This window comes from Equus caballus, chromosome 17 (genome assembly GCF_041296265.1).
Source record: "Equus caballus isolate H_3958 breed thoroughbred chromosome 17, TB-T2T, whole genome shotgun sequence".
NCBI lineage: Eukaryota > Metazoa > Chordata > Mammalia > Perissodactyla > Equidae > Equus > Equus caballus.
This window is the reverse complement of record NC_091700.1, coordinates 67,623,617-67,645,669: the sequence shown is the minus strand read 5'-3', so window position 1 is coordinate 67,645,669 and position 22,053 is coordinate 67,623,617. Positions and strand designations below refer to the sequence as shown.

General features: G+C 35.4%; 1 protein-coding gene across 7 annotated transcripts in view; it reads left to right on the top strand.

Moving 5' to 3' along the window:
• KLF12 (KLF transcription factor 12) overlaps positions 1–22,053 on the top strand; it is a 585,204-nt gene that overhangs the window by 426,815 nt on the left and 136,336 nt on the right. For all 7 annotated transcript variants that reach the window (XM_070239860.1, XM_001496646.6, XM_070239863.1 and 4 more), the window contains one exon: positions 19,736–20,282. In XM_070239860.1, coding sequence (XP_070095961.1) covers positions 19,736–20,282 — 547 coding nt within the window. The remainder of the gene's footprint in view (positions 1–19,735; positions 20,283–22,053) is intronic.

Sequence of the window (22,053 nt, the reverse complement as noted above, 5' to 3'; positions counted from 1 at the left end):
TATTGTCTAAAATGTCTGTATTTTATTTTATTTTATTTTAAAGATTTTATTTTTTTCCTTTTTCTCCCCAAAGCCCCCCGGTACATAGTTGTGTATTCTTCGTTGTGGGTTCTTCTAGTTGTGGCATGTGGGACGCTGCCTCAGCGTGGTCTGACGAGCAGTGCCATGTCCGCGCCCAGGATTCGAAGCAACGAAACACTGGGCCACCTGCAGCGGAGCGCGCGAACTTAACCACTCGGCCACGGGGCCAGCCCCTAAAATGTCTTTATTTTATCTTGTTTTTTGGTAGAAAAGTATCAACATTGTCAGTTATTGCATTTTTTTCTTTCAGCAGTTTAAAGATGCCCTTCCACTCTCTTCTGGCTTTCATCATTTTTGTTGAAAATTAATTCTTCTTTCAAATACTAACTACTTTCAAGGTCATTGTTTTACTCGGTACTTTTGAGTAGTTTCTTTTAAACTATTGCTTGATATTCATAGAGATTCTTGAATTTACAACTTAATATCTCTCATCAGGTTAGAAAATTCTTGGCCATTATGTTTTTCAGTGTTACTTTGCCCTATTTCCTATTCTGTCTGCTCCAGTTGGGAGCTCCAATTGTCTGAGCCTCCAATTACACGCACGTAAGGTCTATCTCATATGTCTTATGCTTTTTAAAATATCTTACTATCCCACTCACCCCTCCCTTCCAAGAGACTTCATTCTGGCAAATTTCTAGTCATCTTTCAGTTCATTAATCTTTTCTTCCACTGTGTCTATTCTGCTGTTAAACATAGGTATCAAGTTTTCAATGCCAGGTATTGTATTTTTCTCTTCTAGAATTTTTGTTTATTTTTTTGTTGAGGAGGATTTACCTTAAACTAGCATCTGCTGCCAATCTTCCTCTTTTTGTATGTGGGTCACTGCCACAGCTTGGCCACTGATGAGTGGTGTAGGTCTGCGTCCAGGAACTGAACCTGGGCCGCCAAAGTGGAGCGCCCCAAACTTAACCACTAAGCCACTGGGGCTGACCCTCTTCTGGAATTTATATTTGGCTTGTGTGTGTGTGTGTGTGGATTCCAACTTTGGAGTCAAATTTTCTGTCTCTGTTTTCTTAAGTATATTACGACAGCTATTTGAAAGGCTATGTTTGATAACTGAAAATTCTAAATCACTAGTGAGTGTTTTTATTGTCAATTTTTCTCCTTTTAGTTTTAAGTGATTTGGAATAGTTGCCTAGAATATTTTGTAATATTTACTTGAATACCAGACAGTGTGATTATGCCTGAAAGATAAAGTAGTATAGAATGATTGCTCCTCTCACTGTGTTTCTTTCTTTTTTGGATCTTGGACCTTCGAGTCTTGGGTGCTTTAGCTGCTCTCCTGTGTCTTAGAATTGCACTTTTTGAAGTTTAATCCAGTTTTTTTTATTATTATTATTCCCAGTAGGAAAGTTGATCTTATACAAACTAGTCTGCCTTAGCTGAAATTAAATTTAGCCCTTCTCCCCCATTTTCTCTGATATGAATTGTCTAGATTATTACAGGTTATTTTCTGTCAGATCAGTTTGGGTCCTAGCCGTGAAGGCCCTCATGAAAAAGTTTTGCCGTTTAATGTGTCTTTTGAAACAATGGTGAAAAATGTGTGCAGTCCCCTTTTGAGGTAATGTGATCTATAGAGCTACTCATATATTACTTGTGTATAGTAACAAGAAGCACAAAGTCATGCTTAAAATTCACCTATCAAGTTGACCTTTAACATTTGCTTTATTTGGAGATTCCTTTTTTTGCCTTCGTTCTTTCTTTTTATTATTATTATTATTATGTAATGGTATATATGTCTTTCGTCATATAGTTTCTATCAAGGTTCTCCCTATACATGTACTTGGACAATTGAAGCTTTTAAACTTGTTAATTCTTAATTACTCCTTAATTTTAGATTAAATTGAAAACTGTTACTCTCAACCAACTTTATTCAGAGTTGCCAACATTAATTCTTCTACAAAATTCTTGTTCTTATGGTCTTTCTTTATATACCACTTTTATTACACATATTTTTCATCATTTCTCTGTGAACTTCTCACGTCAGGTGTTCTAGAAAATTTAGCACAGCCTGAATGATGAACTTTGTGTTGATTGATGTTCCTGGTGAACAGAATTTTCAGCAAGTCTTGCCTTGGCAGTCAGACGAACTTCTGAATTCCTTTGTAATTTGAAACCCTTCTGATTGGATATAGTAGATTTGTAGTTAATAATGTTCTCTTTTTCTTATACTAAGAATATTCATGTGTCAGTGAATGGTATAAACCCTTCCCTTCAGTCTTTTGCAAATATACGACAAAATGTTATCTTTCTACATAATCTTAGGGGAATATTTACAACCTGATTCAAGTTGAGTGTATTTGTGGGAAAAGAGAGTATAAATCAGTGTTTTTCGCAAAGAACCCAGCCACTTTTCCTATCATATTGCTTGTGTTCTATCTCATCTACTCATGAGTCAAAGCATCAAAAAATTTAATAGACTATTAAAACTCAAATCAAATCATTTAATCCAGCTCACCAGTAAAATACAGCTATGAGAGAAATTAATACCTAATTGAAATACAAGGGTAAATGGATATTGCCATCTTTTTGTCACCTTTCTACAATGCCATATCCTTCATAAAATTACGCTTGAATTGCGTTTTAGAGTTGCACTGACAAGAAATTATCCAGGGCCATTTATGCAAACCAAGAGAAGGATTTTTTATTCCTCAATTATCTGACCCTATAATTCTGTGATATGTAGCAGAATATTAATGAAAAATTGTAGAATTGGTATTTTTGGTATACTTTTATTTAATCCAGTTTTACAATCTCTTATCTGTAATTCTAAAATCCTTAAAAGTCCTAAAATGTTCACATTTGTAAAAAACTCATTTAGAATTAAAACCTGGTCTGAACTGATGTGCAGATATTTATAGTGTTTATTTGTATCAATGTAAATTCTCATTTGTTTTACTGAAGAAATATTCATGTGTCTGAGAATGCAGTTCCACCCCAAACCCTCTTGACAGTATCCTATTACCTTCCTAAAATGCTAAAAGTTGGAATTCTGAAACATATATGGCCCAGGGATTTAAAACGAGAAATTGTGTGTCTCTAGTATTTTGCAGTTAGTTTTGATACTTACATCATAAATATGTCCAGCTGTCTTCTGTTGCAGCAGATTGTGAACAAATTTTAACATTTGACCCTACAGTGTGCTATATAATTTATTGAATAATCAAGGCTGTGTCATTTTGTGGAAGCTAAACTGATACAAACTATCAGATGTGGTAATCTCTAGTTTCAGTGCTAGTGTAAAACTGGTAAAATAATAGTTACAAGAAAAAAATACAACCGCAACTAATTTTAATTGTGTCAGGCTGTGTGCATTCAATAATTTAATCTTCAGAATTCCCTTAAAATGCAAGTACAAATATTAGCACTATTTTGTAAGTGAGGAACTGAAGTTTAGAAAGATTAGCAACTTGCTTGTGATCACAGAACAAGGGCAGAGCCAGGGCACAAACGTAAGTCTGTTAGTGTCCCCAGCCCATGCTCGTCACACCTCTGCTGTCATATTGTATTATATCCTCTTTAAGTAATCATATAAGACATTTAATAAATACAGAATGCAATTTCACGATCAATTCTTGATTATCTTCATGTCGATTATCTACAGGAAAAGCTGCTAATGGCAAATCGACTTCCTTTGTCATCCAGCATGTGTCTGGGATACCCCCCTTCTGCTGTCAGTTGGCTTGTGCTCAAGAAATGCAAATGAATTTTAATATGAGCCTGAGAAAAAGAATATAATTATGGCAGTAAATCTGCTGGAATCATATAATGAATTTAAAACCCAACATAAATGCTTTTTGGATTATCTGTCATTTGGGATTACTTGTACTGCGATCCCTTGTAAGACTGTAGATAACTGAACGTTGGCTGTTTTACTGCAACTGAAAGCAGTGATGCTAAGAAGAGAATGAACCATGTAAATGTGAGCTTGCTTATTTATTTAATAGTTAATTTGAGATTTCATCACGGGCATCATTTAAATCCAAAAAACACAGAGTAACTTTATCTCATAGGATCAAAGAAGTGATTAATGTGCCTGATTCTTTTTTCTTATTTATTCAGTAATAAATAATTGAATAATGTACAGTTGTTTTCTTTGAGGTATTATAAGGAAAACTAATAAAGGAAAACAACCCTGCTAGTATATGTTTGTGAAGTCCATGAAAGCTTTTACTTTTTGACCCTTTCTTCTTTATTAAAAATTATAGTCTTCTTTAAATTGCACGAAATAAAAGGAGACTGTTTTATGGCAGTAATTTCTGTCTCTCCTAATCTCCTGTAGGCATACATTATAGAGTCAATCATAGGAGTCAATATTGCATTACAGTTGAGGCCATGGGTTTTGTTGTCAGAGATCACTAAAAGTTGTGTCTTGACGTTGCCGCTTACCACCTGTAGAGCCATTGGCACATTTTATAACCGCTCCAAGTCTCTGTTTCCTGTCTGTAAAATGTGATTAATAATAGTTTCCTGTATTGGGATGTTGTGAGGATTAAATGAGTCCACTTTAATGCGTGTACATATGTCTCTAAGTGTTAGATATACATGCTTTAAGCTTTTATATGTGGTAAAGATGATTCAGGTTTGATGTCTAGATTTAGCTGGCAGTAGCCATCCTCTGGGCTGATATCCAGAATCCCTAGAGGAAAGGCAGATGCTTAATGGAGTTGGGAATCGTCAACCGTGCTTGTGACTTGAGCTCTCTGACCCAACACCAGCCCCCCTTGACTTTTACAAAAAACAGGTATATCTGCACTCTTCTGTTCATGCACTTAAGCACAAGTATGAAAACTAAACAATAAATACTTACAAGATGGACACATATGAACAGACACACACAATACACACATCTGCATATATAAATGCCTCATTAATTTTTGTGCATGTTCTCACTCCTCCTATAGTTTTTAAGTAGACTGTATGCTAAGAAGTCACAGGACTCTCAACATGCTAACTAGCATTCATCCCAATACATAAACCATCCCACATACCCACAGAGATGTACGTACTCATGTTTGGAGTGTGTGGATTTGTTACATGATTATCCCGTATGGAAGAAATTGAGGAGGAAAAAATGAGAGGAAAACAAAAGAATCTAAAAAAGTTTAGAAAAGAGAGGAAAGCAGGATGGTAGAGGAAAAGAGATGGTAGCAGAAGGATGCTAGCTTAGTGCAAGGTTTCTCAACTGCGGCAGTATTGACCTTTGGTCTTTGTTGTGGAGACTTGTCTGATCGCCCCTGCCCTGAGTTGTGATATCAGATATGTAGGTAAAACTGGAGACCCTGGAATGGAGGTAGGCAAAAGTTCTAGTCAAATAAAATTAGCATAAAGGAGCTGAGCACAGTAAGCAATCAGGGGAAGAGGAGAGAAAGGGAGGCAGAATAAAATCTATGGAAAGCATGCGGTAGAGTTTGGAGGGAAGGAGGGAAATGAGTTTCCTGGTACAGGGCATCCCCACCCAAGGGATTAAAGTAGCATTTATTATTTGTTACCATGGGCTGGAAAATTAACAGGGATCAGACACTTACATTTATCGTATCTAATTATAAGATTTATAATATCCCTTCTATGTATTATTTCCCAATTGACAGAAAAAATACATACAGAATCATAACTAACTTCGGGGACTTTGATAGATATTAAAACTAAATTTTGGAACAAGAGAGAACATTATCTTTTAACTTTCTATTACTGAGAATACTCAGTAATTCTATCTATGCATTTTCTGTTTATTTAAAAAAACAAAAGGGATGTACTTACTAACAAAAATACAAAATGTAACTCGTACATTACGTTTTAGGCCCTTTGGAAATGTTCTATACTCTCTTCTTTTAAAAATTATTTTTTAATATATTGAAACTAGTCACAAAGTGCTATAGTGAGAGGAATTAATAAAAATGGCAATTAAGGGCTAGCCCCAGTGGCCTAGTGGTTAAGTTTGGTGTGCTTTGCCTCAGCAGCCCAAGTTCGGTTTCTGGGCACAGACCTACACCGCTCATCTATCAGTGGCCGTGCTGTGATGGTGGCTCACTACAAAAAACAGAGGAAGATTGGTGACAGATGTGAGCTCAGAGCAAATCTTCCTCAGCAAAAAGAGGATGATTGGCAACAGATGTTAGCTCAGGGTGAATCTTCCTCAGCAAAAATAAAATAAAATGACAATTAATAAATTCTTTTTTTAGTGAAAATGAGCTGATGGAAACTTCAACTCTAATTTTTATATGTTATAATTAAGTTAATAAGTATATTTTTTGTTTTTAGGTTCAGACATGGGGTAATTTCATAGATTTATTTGATTTCAGAGTTAATCAGGGCATTAGAGAGCAATTAGAGCTTTACTAATGAGTTTTAATTAAGTGCTTACTTTGTACCGGGGACTGTGATAGGTGCTGGCCTATGAAAGAACCAGATAACAATGGTGTCTTCAGTGGCTCTCAGCTTCCTTAGGGAAGGACACAAACCTCAGAGCGCTTTGGAAGCACAGGAGAGTGGTGTCTAACTCAAGACAAGTGAAATCTGTAAGGCTGGAGTTGATAAGAGACACTTGAGTGTGCAAAAGCATAATCAGGTCATTTTCAATTAGAAAAGAGATGGTGAGTGAACTGGTCATGTAAGATAGAGCTTAAACTAGAGTTCAGACAAGTCCCTTTTTACAAATCTGCATTGCCTCTCACTTCTTGTTCCATTTACAAAAGTTACACTTTATTACACTATTTTTATCAAAAGACTTGCGTCATTGGTTAAAAATAAGACAATGTATGTTTTTTTCATTTCTGAGTGTTTGGCTTAAAAGAAAAGGAACAAAAGAAGTTAACTAAGTGGTAAGCTGATATTTCCACTTAGATTTGTAATTGTACCGCTCACAAATCTAATTAGGCTTTTGTTTTTTTCCATTTTATTCTCCCATCTTTTTTCATTTCTTTCAAACTTATATTCACAAAATGTGGGATGTTATGCGTAAATTAAGAATGATTTTTCTCATTGCTGTTAGCTAAAGCTTAATGTGAGAACAAAAAGAAATTAAAGAAATCGACATCATGATGTGGGTCACCGATACCTGCCTCATGCCATTAAGTCTGTATGTTGCTGGATAGAGCAGGGAAGGGAGTGGGTGCTTAGAAGACAGCTGCTCAGGCGGTGCTCATTTTTATACTCTCTTCAGTTGGCTATTGCCAAATACTAATTTCGCATGAACTGCATGAAAAAGATTTCTCAAATAAGGACATGAGCTCCCACTGTCCCAGGGCTGATAAGAGCGTGGGGGAATAAGTTCAGTCTTAGGAATCACTCTTAGGTTTGCATCACAGACCCACATTACACTGTGGCCCCGGACAATTCTTCCACCTTCTGTGAGACTGTTTCTCTTCATTTATAACACTAGAGGAGAAATTTCTACCAGATAATGTTGTAGTAAACATGAAGTATAACCATCTATTTTTCCTGCATTTTTAATAATCTTTATTATTTAATTATTAGTAATTAAGTATTTAATTTATGATTGTAAAGTCTCTATAATACTTATTTGTATGCAGACTTATTTTGTGTGTACACTCTGAAGAAGTTCAATTAAAGAGCACAATTTTGTTTCCTCAAATTCATTTTTAATGCCCTCCATTTTTTACAGCACGGGGTTGAAACGTTCCCCATTGCTTATACGTTGCATGTCTTCTGAATGCAGTTCACTAAAAAAGTGATGAAATTCTCGTTAATTCTCTACAGAGGGAAAAAGAAAGACTTGTTTCTGGGGGAGGGGGGCGTTAAAACCCTTCTGTAGAATCCTCGCATTTATCATAGTACTGTGCTGATTCTGCGCTAATGTTCACTAAATACTTAGTGAGTGAAAGCTTTTCATCACAAACATGAAAAGTTTTGTAGTACCTATACACTGTTATATAATCATTTGCATTAGTTTGTCAAGTATGAAGATGTTTTCCCTGTAAACTGTAATGCAGCAGCTTGGGGTTTCCAGAAAAATCTGTAATTTTAACCCACTGGGGTTACTGAAATTGCATGTCAATTATATTTAGCTCTTTTCTTTAATTTCCAGTTATATGGGTAGATACATTAATTTCTGTAGAATAACCATGCCACCAATCTAAAACTGATAGTAGTAACACCGTTGGCAAACTGCACTTTTAATATAATTTTTTGTTTTCTTCTAATAACGGTGTAGTATAGTAATGTTCTTCTAATAACATGGTTTACTAGAATCTAGGAAAAGCCAGATTAAAAATTATAAATGCCTCTGTTCCCTTTTTAGATTTTTCGTTAAAATATATTTTATATATCATATTTTTATCTCTCTGAAAATATAACACTTCTTTTTATTTTAAAAGTAGCACAAATTCACTGTAGAAGATATGGAAAACTTAGGAAAAAAGTAAAAAAGAAAATATAGACCGCCCACAAATTCACCAGATGGGGAAACCATTATAACATTCTGGAGTAGTTCCTCTACCCTTTTTTCTTATTTTCATATATAAATAAAAATATTTGGGGGGGGGGAGGCCAAAATTAAGTTCATTCTTTATGTGCAGTTTTATATTTAAATATGTTTTAACTTAACATTGTATAGATGGTATTTCTCATGCTGTTGAGTATTACTTCTCAAACTTGCCTGATCTTTGGAATCACGTTGTGATGCTTTTTAAATCATTGGTGCCTAAATCATATCCCAGACCTACTGCATCTCTGGCCTGAAACTTTAAAATGTTTCACGGATGATTCTAGTTCATAGCTAGGGTTAAGACCATTGTTCCAAACTTTATTCTGTTTTTTTAAGCCCACTTGGTTGTTTCTAATGTTTACTACTCCTATAAATAAGGCAAAGTTAAATATTTTTGGGTACATCTTTGTCAGAATCCCAAATTGCCATCTATGTCTAAATGTGAGTCCCTACATTAGGTTATCCTCTATTTTCCCAGGAGGAAATTTTTGTAACCAACTTGAATATATAAACTCATAGATAGTTCAGCTTTAATAGTTAAAATATTTTGATAGATTACACAACAAATTCAAAATCACGTTTTGTATAAAATAGTGTATACATTTTAAAATGGTAAATTTTTCCAGACTCTCAAATTTTATGATGTTATTTCATTCAGTGTATTCATATGCAACTTCAACGTCAATGTCTGTCCTCACTTTTTAAGTCATCTAATAGAGTTTTCTGGAACACGTCATCTCAATTCTTGTCTAATTTGCTTGACAATGATGATTTAAAGCCTCCTGAAGTGCTTATTTGCGTGATATTGAAATAATTGGTAAATATATAATCTCTCTAACAGAATGACTGTCTTTTGAAAGCTTCTTCACAGTGCCAGCACTTGAAATTGTGAGGTTATTCCGCAGGAATCATGACTAAATCTGTGTTAACATTCCTTGGCTCCTTTTTTTTTTTATTAAGATTATGATAGTTAACAACCTTGTGAAATTACAGTTGTACATTGTTATTATTAATGTTGTAGGTACACCACTTCACCCTTAGTGCCCTCCCCCCTTGGCTCCTTTTTTTTTTTAAGCATATTCTCTTTGGTGATTTCGTAGAGCCAACACTGGTATTGACTGAGGATGTCATTTCCAAACATTGTTTTGTTTTTCAGAATAAAATAATTAGGAATTGACTTTGAATGGACCCTGAATGTAAAGTCACTCCCTGCCTGCTTGAGAGGGTGTGTGTTGTGGGTATTCGTGTACATATATAAGGAGAGGGGAGAGAGGGAAGAAGAGAGGGGGCGTGGCAGTGGCCTAGATTCTTAAAAATGTAATTATTGGTTTTCAGGTATTTTACGGTTCTTAAGACATAGTTTAACAGCATTCCTAAAAGTGTGTACCCATTAACATTGCTATCCTGCAGCATGATTGTGTCCATTTTACTACGTTATTGTCAGCATTACTATTATCATGTAAAAAAATCCTTATTTCTCATAAATAAGCATCCCAGCCGAGAGGAGTACTGAGCCGAACTTTCCCCTGTCGTTGTAAGTTACACCCACTGAGCAGGGGTCCTGCCTGGCCAGCAGCTTCTCTTTTTCAGTCGCATCAGTTGTGCTCCTTTCTGCTCTCCAGTTTCTGCCTCTGCCATCCCTTAGGCTCCAGGCTGCCCCTTCTCGCCTTCTCATATGCCGGTCTTGATGGGTCAAATCAACAGAGACTTGATTTGTACAGTTCATTTTCCAAATAAATGTGTTTATTATGTACACCTGTGTGTGCCCTGTGGCCATCACAGTTAAAAAGGGGCCCACTTTAAAACACCGTCAGACAGTTTTGCCCTCTGAGATCCTCAGAAAAACCTGCTGGAATCTATACTTCATTTACCAGGGAGCCAAAAACCCAGGCTTTTAAAAATGTTGGTTTGCATGAGGACATTTCACTAATTTTTTAGTGAGCTGAGATGGAATTAAATCTACGGCTCATGATATCCTGGGGCATTTAAACACTATTGCTTTTCTAGTAGAGCCACTTTCCGCCTCTGATACCAGGGATAGGTGGGAAAAGAGACGTTTCTCTCAACTTTGCCGTTAGTCTTGTTTTGGCTTGGGTGTCAAACTCTCTTGAAAGGCATTTTCTATGAGAAGAGAAACATATAGAGGCTTTTCTTAACTACTTGCTTGCTTTAAATATGCCAAAAGTAAAACCTACATTTTGCAAATATACCTCCCTTTACATATTATTGCTTTTTATGTTTGTAATGTGTTAGGGTTTCCAAATGTATCATCTGGCTATCTCAACCTCTCTGAGATCAAGTTTTCTTGTCTCTGAAATTTGATATATTCTACTGTGAATGTATCATTATCAAAATAACTTAGAGAGAAAACTCAGAAATACCATAAAGGTGAACATTTTATGAAATCGAAAGCAGTCTATCTAATAACAAAGAAGATTAACCTGTTTGAGAATGGTAAACACTATTGCATATTTTAAAATATGCAACTAGCACAAAACATTTGCCTAAGGTACTTCAGTGAGGCAATGGCCTAGGATGAAGATGTAATGACCCTTTTCTTGTTTTTTTCTTTTTTTTTGTACTGAGGAAGATTTACCCTGAGCTAACATCCACTGCCAGTCTTCCTCTTTTTGTATGTGAGCCACCACAACAGCATGGCCAGTGAGAGACAAGTGGTGTAGGTCTGCACTCAGGAGCAGAGCACACCCAGCTTAACCCCTTGGCCACTGGGGCTGGCCTGCAAATGAACTTTTTACCTCTAAAAGTCTGTAAGACATGTTTTTCATCTCATGTATAGTGAAACTTTAATATTTTAAATCACTTGCTGAATAATAATAATTTAAAACCAAAAGAACAAAAAAATTTCCTGTCATGAGGTAGAAAAGATAAGCCTGTAACAGTTCTCTCTTTTTTTTAGATTTACAAGTGTTGTGGTAATAGGTTTGGATTAATTGTGAAGAATGGTAGACAAAATAATAGACAATTGAATCTCATTAACAGCATTAATGTTGAATTGAATTTTTAAAAAATAATTAGAGGAATTTATCTTTGTGGTACTGATTTAGACTTAAAGAATTAGGCTCACATGTGAGGGGATGCACTATAATTAGTGTTCGGGTGGTGAACATGATGTAATGTACACAGAATTCGAAATAAGATGTACATCCGAAAAAAATAAAAATTAAAATAAAATAAATAAATCTATTAAAAAAATAAGAATAATTTGGCAGATTCTACCTAAGCATTCCATATTCCCACCTCCTGCTCAATTTCCTGTTATTAAAATCTTGTGGTAGTGCAGTACATTTGTACACTTAATGATTTAATTAACTTATATTCACACCTTATTATTTCATTAAGGTTTACTCTTTGTGTTGTACAGTTCTGTGGGTTTTGACAAATGCATAGCGAAGTATCCACCATTGCAGTAACATACTGAAGAATTTGACTGCCCTAAAAATGCCCTGCGCTTCACTTACTCATTCCTCCCCTCCCGTCCTCCAAGCCCCTGGCAACCACTGATCTTTTTACTGTCTCTGTAGTTTTGCTTTTTCCAAAGTCTCATATAGTTGACATAAAACTTATTTTATTTATTTATTTGTTTTTTTGGTGAGGAAGATTCGCCCCTTTCTCTTTGGGGGGTGTGTGTGTGTGTGTGTGTGTGTGTGTGTGTGGTTTTTTTTTTTTTTTTGCTTGAGGAAGATTAGCTCTGAGCTAAAATATGTGCAAATCCTCCTCTGTTTTGTATGTGGGATGCCTCCACAGCATGGCTGATGAGTGGTGTAGGTCAACACCCAGGATCTGAACCCGCAAACCCAGGTCGCTGAAGTGAAGTGCATGGAACTTTCACTACTTGGCCACAGGGCCAGCCCCACATAAATCTTATTTTTAAGACATATTTTCATGCTTTGTGAGGTTCAGTTTAAAAGTAATTGTAAGAGAATAGGAACAAAACTATCCTAGACTTCCTTTTGTGACATTTGGTTTAGTGACATTACTTCCTTATGTCATTTGTTCAGGTTAATAGGACTTAAGTGAATTAATATCTTGAGGACAATGTTCTAATCTAGCAAATGTGATGAGTATTCACTGATTATGTGGTGAAATAAAATATTTATTTGCTAAATGTTTATATATTTACATATAACGTATAATACATTATGTTCATGTCCAAACGTGTTTGTCAGTCTTCATTGTTTAGGAATGTCTGTTATTTACTTTAAAAATGCATGAACAGAATGCCGTCTATCCTCCACCACCCTAGAGGAGAATCTTTCTCGCCTGACACTGCCCCGACTTCACAGCACACACATGCCAAACCAGAGTTGCAGATTTGCAGTCAACTGTTAACATAGATTCTGATTCCTTTGAGTAAATATTATGACTCATGAAAGCCAGGGAAATAAATAGGTCATGGAAAAACAAAATATCTAGGAAATAAGGGAAATACGGTGTAAATTTAAATATGTGTATGGAGCCCTTTTTAAAGGCTAGCATTTTCAGTTCAAATGTGAAAGCATAAAAACAAATGTAGAAGGACAGAGAGTCCATGACATTACACACATGTTCTGAATTTTCTTAAGGAGTTAATCATCTCTCAAACTAACACTTGAGATGAAACAGTTGCATTAAATATTCACTCAAATGCCTTCCCCTTACATGCAATAGATAACTCATTCAGTACTTTTGAAACCAAGTTCCAGATTGTCACTGTAGGATATTTCTCCTTGTTTCCTTTTATTCTCTCATCTGTACTTTCAGAGGAACTACAATTTGTTTCTCCTTTCTTTGGTTTTCTTTGCTGTAATTTTTTTCTTGGTTTCTTTTATCAAGTCACGCTTTCACGGCATTTAAGAGTTTGCCCTTGAACATGTAGAGTCAAGAAAATTCACTGGGCTGAAAGCAAGGTGAATGATGACCATCAGGGCACACGCAAGACGATTCTTGAAAAACAGACTTTTCTTTTTAGTACAATAAAACAGTAGAGAGGAAAGTGATCTGCATACTCTATTCGCAATGTTCTTTTTGGTGATTTTTACACTTAGAACAAAAATGGCCAGATTTAGCAGGTTGCTTGCTTTAAGTTTGGTGCTCATGTTTTTAAAATTTCATTTACCATTGAGGAAAACTAAGGCATGAAAACTAAGGCAAGTACCTACTGTGAACTTCATTTAAAAAAAGGAATTCAGCACTTTAATGAAAGTGTTGGTCTCAAGCCCTTGAGTTGATTCCGACAGTGTATAGCAGAGCGGAGCCGCGTGCAGTCTTTTTGCACCATCTTCTCATCTTCTGGCACTGTATCAGACAGTGCTCCACTGCTGTTCATAGAGATTTCACGGCCAGTTTTTTTCAAAAGTGGGTGACCAGGTCCTTCTTCCTAGTCTTAGTCTAGAAGCTCTGCTGAAACCTTTGCATCATGGGTGACCCTGCTGGTATTTGAAATATCGGTGGCACAGCTTTCAGCATCACAACAACATGAAACTGCCACAGTCTGACAAGCGACACTTGGGTGGTGTGGTTCTCTGACCAGGACATGAACCCAGGCCACGGCAGTGAGAGCACCGAATCTCAACCACTAGACCACTGTCGCTGGCTCAATTAAAATATACTTGCATTGAAAATAATGCAGTATAACTTAAAGGCTCCAATAAGCACAGGGAGGGAGTCACAGATTTAGTTTAATTCCTTTTTTACATGAGTGCAGAGTAAACTTCTCTAAGCACCTCCCGTGAAGAGTACATGCTCAATTAATCACCAAGTCAGACAGTGCAACTTATATAAGCTAATTTTCTACTGAGACACAGGAAGCGAATAATGCCCTGCTGTTTCATCCCATGAGAAGACTGTTAAAGAATGGCCAAGGTACCAAAACAATTATTTATATATTTATATATTATTGTCATAATCGATACAAACTGAACTATGGATTGATATAGGTTATTTATATTGTGGAATTAAGAAATCAGACCAATCAATTAAAACATATTCCATCAATTATTACATGATCATCCTGTGGGTCAATCTAATTAAGCTGAAAAATACGGAAAATAAAGTTCAGAAACCATCTTCTATATTTTAAGAGAAAATGTGTCTAAGTCATATGCAGACCCTAAAAATACCCACAATATTTCAACTGGTTCAGCTACTTTTGTACTATAGACGTCGGTTTGGTTGTTTAGCAAACACTCTACCTCCACGGTGGCTGTGTTTATGTGACTATGCATCAGAATGTATCTTATGCTGAGTTCAGTGAGTCAAGTCCCTTCTGAGAGTTTTCCTAACAGATTAGGTTGTGTTTGGAATTTTTAGTTCTAACAGGGGAAGCTCACTTGCTTCTCTCCCACGTTTCTGTTTCACTTAAAAGTACTTAATTCTCTTAATTCAATCTGTGCAACAATTCTATAGTTTTGGAATTAATATTTCTCTCTTATAGGTGGATAAACTCAGACCTAGAGAATTTTAATGACGATACCAAAATTGCACAGCTGATAAGTGACAGTGTAGGTCATGAATTCAAGTTTTTTCTGTCCAAATCAAATTTTCTTTCTATAATAATCACACAATAGGCCATGAAGCAAAGATTCTTGTAACAGTTAAGCCACGAGCTATGTAATATTGGGCAAGTCACTTTATAATCCTTTCTAAAAACTGCCATGAGATTATTTCTCGAAAAATTAATAAAATTAAACATAATTTGTTTTAAAACAAGATAGATGGATGAATCGGTGAATGGAGAGATGGTTGGATGGATAGTTGGGGTCATCTTGTTTGTGTCTGTGGGTGCATGTGTGTGTGTGCACAGGTGCCACATCTCTCAAAATGCCTGGGGCCATTAAAGATGAAACAGAAAGCATAGAAATCTTGGATAACATCCAGGAGAATATTACCCAAGTGGTCTTCAACCATGACTACCCGTAAGAATCTCTGGAGAGCTTTCCAGACATAGGATGGTGTCCAGATATTTTTTTTTTCTTTTTTTTAAGATTACCAGGTGATTAAAATATATGACCATTAAGTATTAAAAATGCTTTTTATTGGCCGGCAGATCATAATAAGATTCAGCTGATAGGAATGGCTGACTGTGGGAAACGCATCTAGTACTCTGGGTACTAACACATAGGAGGTTTTGAATTCATTTTTTACATTCATTCAACAAAATACCTGAAAGTGAAGTTACCTTTTAAAAAGTTCATTCAGGAAAAAGATGATCTGATTAGGAAAGCTCACATGTAATGCCCAGATGACTGAAAGGAATATGTTTGCTAGGATAGTATTTGTAATATTTTATTGATTGGACTATTATGAATAAAACTGACTTTCAAACTTTTGAAGAAAATGATAATATGTGATGACATATTCCTGTTTATGTTTATCTTTAGATTTTCACATACACATTTTTTATTAAACAAACTGTTGTATTTACCTTGCTGCACTTTTGTGTGTATTTATGCAATTATTTCTTAAGACATTTTATGAAAAAAATTATTGTGGAACCTTTCGAGGGATATTATATAATCTTTTGGAAAATGAAATTACTCTCAGCAAAAATTCAGCTGAAGTCACCAGTCCCGAGCAAAGATCTTTTTTTTTTTTTGATTGGCACCTGAGCTAACAACTGTTGCCAATCTTCTTTTTTTTTCTTTCTGCTTTTTCTCCCCAAATCCACCCAGTACATAGTTGCATATTTTAGTTGTGGGTCCTTCTAGTTGTGGCATATGGGATACCACCTCAGCATGGCCTGATGAGCAGTGCCATGTCCATGCCCAGGATCTGAACCAGAGAAACCCTGGGCCTCCGAATCGGAGCGTGTGAACCCAACCACTCGGCCACAGGACCTACCCCCAAGCAAAAATCTTGATAGGCTTTTATTTAAAACAAACAACCAACAATGCTTAGTTGAGTTTGCTATGAGGAGTCCCTCAGTTTTGTATCAAGAATTGAGTAGTTGGTAACCAAGGGTAAAATTTTAATATAGAATCCTTTGTTCTTTTTTCAGAAGTTTCACTTCCCCATCATGCTTAAAACATATAACTTTTCTTTATTATTTCTATTTTTTCCAGTGTCCCTACCCCTTAAAGGCTGTTTCCTAGTAACATACTCATATCTTCTCCTATTTTCTCAAGTACTTGTAGTTATTTTATTTAATTTCTCCTATTTGGTGTTTTCCTTTGGTTTCTCGCAGCTGTGGTTCTCTCTCTTGGCTGTCTCTTGCATGCCCGGCGCCTCCCTACAGCTCCACATTGATGGATTCATACCTTAGAACCAATGCATTTCAATTTTCCACTTTCTATAAGTAAAGAAATGAATTCCTAAGGTAATTTCAGGATCAAGAATACACTATAACTGTTTTGACGCCATATTTATGCAGTACCGCTGGCTTTACATATATGTATGTGCAGCCTGAAGCTGGAATTATGGATGGCTTTACCTGCCACATTATCACAGTAGAAGAGATTAGTATGTGAAGATATAATGTTATATCAACACTGTAAAGAGATGAATGGTACAATAAGGATGTTGTCCTCTTTATACTGATGAGGCATTATTCTTGGACATGCTGGCTGCATTTCAACTGTTACATATGGAAAAGGAACCAACATGTGCCTCTGTGATGTTTACGCTTATAAATTCATGCGAAATATGTCCAAGGTTCCAAATAAGATATGTCTTTGGTCCAAAGGTTTGGGTTATCCTTCTTTATTCTTATGAGCATTTTCTGTATTTTGGTTTGAGCTCATGCAAAAGCTATGTAATTCTCAAGTATTTGAAAGTTCCTAGGGGCTCTTAATATTTGATCTTCATAGTTTTGTAGTATATACAACAGAATTATAAGAGGCATACTCTTTTCTTGCTGTAAAACAGCTTAAGGAATAAATATTTTTCTTAGTGAGGGATTAAGCAGGTACCTACAAAAGGTGACTCCTGTTCATAAGCTAGAGAAGTCTGAGCAGTTTGCAAAGCTCAGTGAAGCTTGATACCTCAGAAGCCATCGCTTTACAAATAAGCTCCATATTTACTACCTCCTGTATTGTCATAGTCTGTGCTGAAGTAGTCTTTCATTTACGTTATGAAATGTTTCTACAGTGATGAATCACACCTTAGCCCTTGGTTTGTAAACATATGTAGGAACCTTCTCTCTATCTAAATAGTTAGGAAGAGAAAAACTTTCAAAATTAGAATTTTTGATATGCCTAATACAGTAAAAGGAGAAACTAATCAAGACTATATTTGAAGTCAAACAGTTTTTGATAATATGTGCCTAGTGATGTATTTTATAATTTTAATGACCAACCAATTGGTATGTTTTATGAAAGCAGCCTCAACAAATAATTTCTTTATGGGTATAACATAATATAAGAAACATCTTACATTGTTCTACAAAGAAATTAAATGATAATGCTGGGAACCAGTTGAAACGCTATCTTAGTTAGAAGAGTAAATAATGCTAATAACTTTTTGTGTAAGTAGTTCAGTTTATGGTGTTTGTTGTTTTCTTTTGCTTTTTAATGTCTGAGAAGAATAAAAAACTTATTTCTCAATTTCAGCACATAAAATGCAATCTTATTTAGAATTTCATAGAGAAGATATTTTGGATGGTTCATTTTTATGTTTTCTAATTCTTATCTTTTCGTGGGTAAGTAACCATGTTAACTTAGAGTCAGAAGAAAAACCCAATAAAAATCAGCCCATTTTCCTTTTTAAAGTTCATCTGGTACCATTGTTGACTTATTTTCTTTCTTTCATCATTGTTGTTGAATAAAATTCCCTTGTATGACTGCCTATTGTGTATTTTGAATGGAGCTGTAATTTATATTCTATGAAGAAGGTCTTAAGAAACATGTTTTGTTCCTTTAAGTGTATGTTCAAGTTTGTGGGGGAATAGCAAACCAAAATCTTTTATTAAACAAAGAATGAAATGAACCAATTTAGTATAATTTTAGATATTGTTGTTCTGATACCATAATGAAGCTGAAAAAGGGTTTTTTAGTCTTCATATAATAGAACAATAATGTCCGTGTTAGCCTGGTCAAATGAGATGTAGCCAAAATAATCTGTTATAGTCTGATTCTCTCTGTTAAGGCTAGACTGACACATGCTAATAGAATTCTTGGGTCATTTTGGGCCTTGGAAGTAGGCATTCAAGAAATATTTGTTGAATTTATGAGTGAGTAAGTGTAAGAATAAAATATAGTCATGCCCAGAAATAACATATGAACCCATTAGTTTGGGTAGAATCTTAGCGTCTTCATTATTATTACAATTAAATTTTGCTCGTTAAAACTTAAAAGAACAAAAATTAACTTGGACACAATTATTATCATTATCTTAAATTAAACAAAACAGTCACAGACAATTTAAATTTTCCAAATACATTTTCTCTAAAATTATTATTTCCTAAAATGTCTATTGTAGTTCTATATGTTGAGAAAACGTTGTCATACGAAGAGTTAAGTTGTAATCCACTTATTAGACACGATTTGTATTGAATCATTTAGTAATCAGATGTGGGAGGTTGGAAAACCTTAGGCCCCTTTTTATTGCCCATAATGAGAATGATATGATAGCTCTTGCACCAAATGTGAAAGGTGAAATGTCCCAGTGAGTTTTCCTAGTATGTTCCCAGATAATATTATGCTTCCACATTATGATAGTGTTGAGTAAAAGTTAGAATCATGAAATTGTGGAATTTTAGAGCTTGAATGAACATTTAAGGTTATCTAATCAAAATTCCCATTAATTTGTAACTGAGGAAACTGAGACTCATAAATTCAGTGATGGATCAAACCAACAAAATGAATGTTTTTAATTAAATAAGTTGGATTTAGAGCTTTAAGTAGCTAATGCTTTGCTTTCCAACTTGTCTTTTAGAAGATTTTATGTAAAACTGCTGTTCATTGTTAGGTTCCCGTGGCCTCTTTCTCCTTCATAGAACACTTATTTCACTGGATTTTAACAGTTTTATCTGTCTCTCTCAGTAGGATGAAAATGTCTGTATGACAGAGGCCTTCTCTTACTCTGTTTTGTACTTTTGTATTCTCAGCTTTAATTATGATGACTGTTACAGAACAGTCCTTCCGATATTTGGAGAAAGAATTAATGTTCCACAGCAATAAGAGAAAAATTTTTAACATTCAAGTGATAAATCATGTATCTATTAAAATGTATGACTAACAAATACAAATATATGTTCCATTTTTCTCCCCACAGTCTCCAAACGTCCACAACTACCCCGATATGGAAGCTGTTCCCTTGTTGCTAAATAATGTGAAAGGGGAGCCCCCGGAGGACTCATTATCTGTAGATCACTTCCAAACACAAACTGAGCCAGTGGACTTGTCAATCAACAAAGCCAGGACATCCCCCACAGCCGTTTCATCCTCCCCAGTTTCCATGACAGCGTCTGCCTCCTCACCTTCTTCAACTTCAACCTCTTCATCGTCTTCTAGTCGTCCAGCCTCATCCCCAACTGTTATAACATCAGTATCTTCAGCATCATCCTCGTCAACAGTATTAACTCCAGGGCCCCTTGTTGCCTCTGCATCTGGTGTGGGAGGCCAGCAGTTTTTGCACATTATCCATCCTGTACCGCCTTCAAGTCCCATGAATTTACAGTCTAACAAACTGAGTCATGTTCACCGCATCCCCGTGGTGGTACAGTCGGTGCCTGTTGTCTACACAGCTGTGCGGTCACCTGGAAATGTGAACAACACTATTGTAGTGCCGCTTTTGGAGGATGGGAGAAGCCATGGCAAAGGTAAGGGACACAGGCGAAGCCTTGATTTATTTCAGCACTAGAGGTAACTATTCTTTTATTCAGTGTGTAGACCCTAAATCACTACATCCAAAGAAGTTCTGTGCACATCACAGAGACACCAGCTGATTGCTATTGAGTAGAACACAGTTTAGTAGGAACCAACCTCATGTTTATATAGGTATATGAGTCAGTATTAGTCTGTATTTTTATGTATCAAGTTATTTAATGTCATAATTCAGATATCTAAATTTGCAGAATAATGTTTACTTTCAAATACTCAGATGGGAAGGACAATCTGTAGTTAGTGTACCTGCTTGTAAAGTATAAATGCATAAATTCCTCATAGCAATGATCCATTGTGAGGTTTTTAAAAGTGAATCAGGATGTTTCTTCTTTCACTTGTTCAGACTGTAACTATTTGGATGACAATGATATAAAAGGCCATGAAGTTGTAGTGCTTGGAATCTGATCATTCACTTTTGAGTAACTTGTCAATTAAGTTGCCATTAAAATAATTTTAAAGTTAGGTGTTTTACTCGAAAGTCTCATGTAGCTTGAGTTCTTATCTTTGTATAAGTCTAAGTTATTATCATTTTAAATGACAGGATGACTCAGTATGATGGAAATATTTCAACATGCAATATTAATATTCCCTTCTAGGGTTTAGAAGGCAGGAAGATACTTTATTTTATGATGGTATTTAATAATACCTACTTACTTAATTATGTACGATAGTTATGCAGCTGATCATGAAGTTATTATCGAAGTTCTTTTTTCTCTTTCCTATTTTTACTAGAATGAATTATAATAGTATCATACTGTCAACTTTTTTCTTCCCTTCCCATGAATCTAAAAAAAAGTCACTCTCCTATGGAAATGTAAAATGCCTATGATCATTGATTTATTCCCTTTTAAGCTGAGTTCAATGTGTGTATTTTGTCTTCAGAGCCTAGAAATGTTGATGGATTAAGACTTATGTTGTATTACTTTTTGCTTTGATACCATATTACTACTGAGGCCCATAATTAAAATATGATTGACGAATACATAAAACATTCTCATAAAATGCTAGTAAACGTGGTTGTTTTGGTTCTTGTATAATAAGGTAGGCTTCAATGCATAGGAATAACATCTGATTGTGAACTTAGAGAAATTTTTGCAAACATACCCTATAAAATTGTGCATTCACCTTTGGCAAGTTATTGTTTTATCTGCATTGAGGTTCTTCACAGCGCATGAAATAAATTTCACCTTCCCAGTTTTACCAAGTGAAAATCTCATGACTTATTACAGTAATCAGAGATTTTAGACTGCAAACTTGAGATTCAGGCCCTCTGTGCTTACCAGACAACCTCTCTTTTGTGTGCTGTTATGAGCAAAGGCCAGGAGCTAATTCCACCACCCTCTTCATGAGTAAGTAGAAGAGGGAGTAGGGAGGCTTTCATGGATTTTACTTGAGCTTAACCCTCTCATGTGACTGACACTTCTGATCGAGATGAGCTCGTTGATTTGAATAATAACAACATGACTGAAGGCCACATCAAGTATCTATTTGCTTTTGTAATTTACAGATTGGCCTATACGTTTTTTAAGAATTGGGAATTAACAAGTAGTAAAATTCAACCTTGCATATTACATTATTTTATATATGTGTGTATACCATAGAATCCAGTCTTCATATGATACCGCTTAAGGGAAATGTTGCTTTTATTATGAAGTTGCTTGATAAGGATCTTAACATTGTTCGTGACCTTTTCTTTTTTTTTTTGCA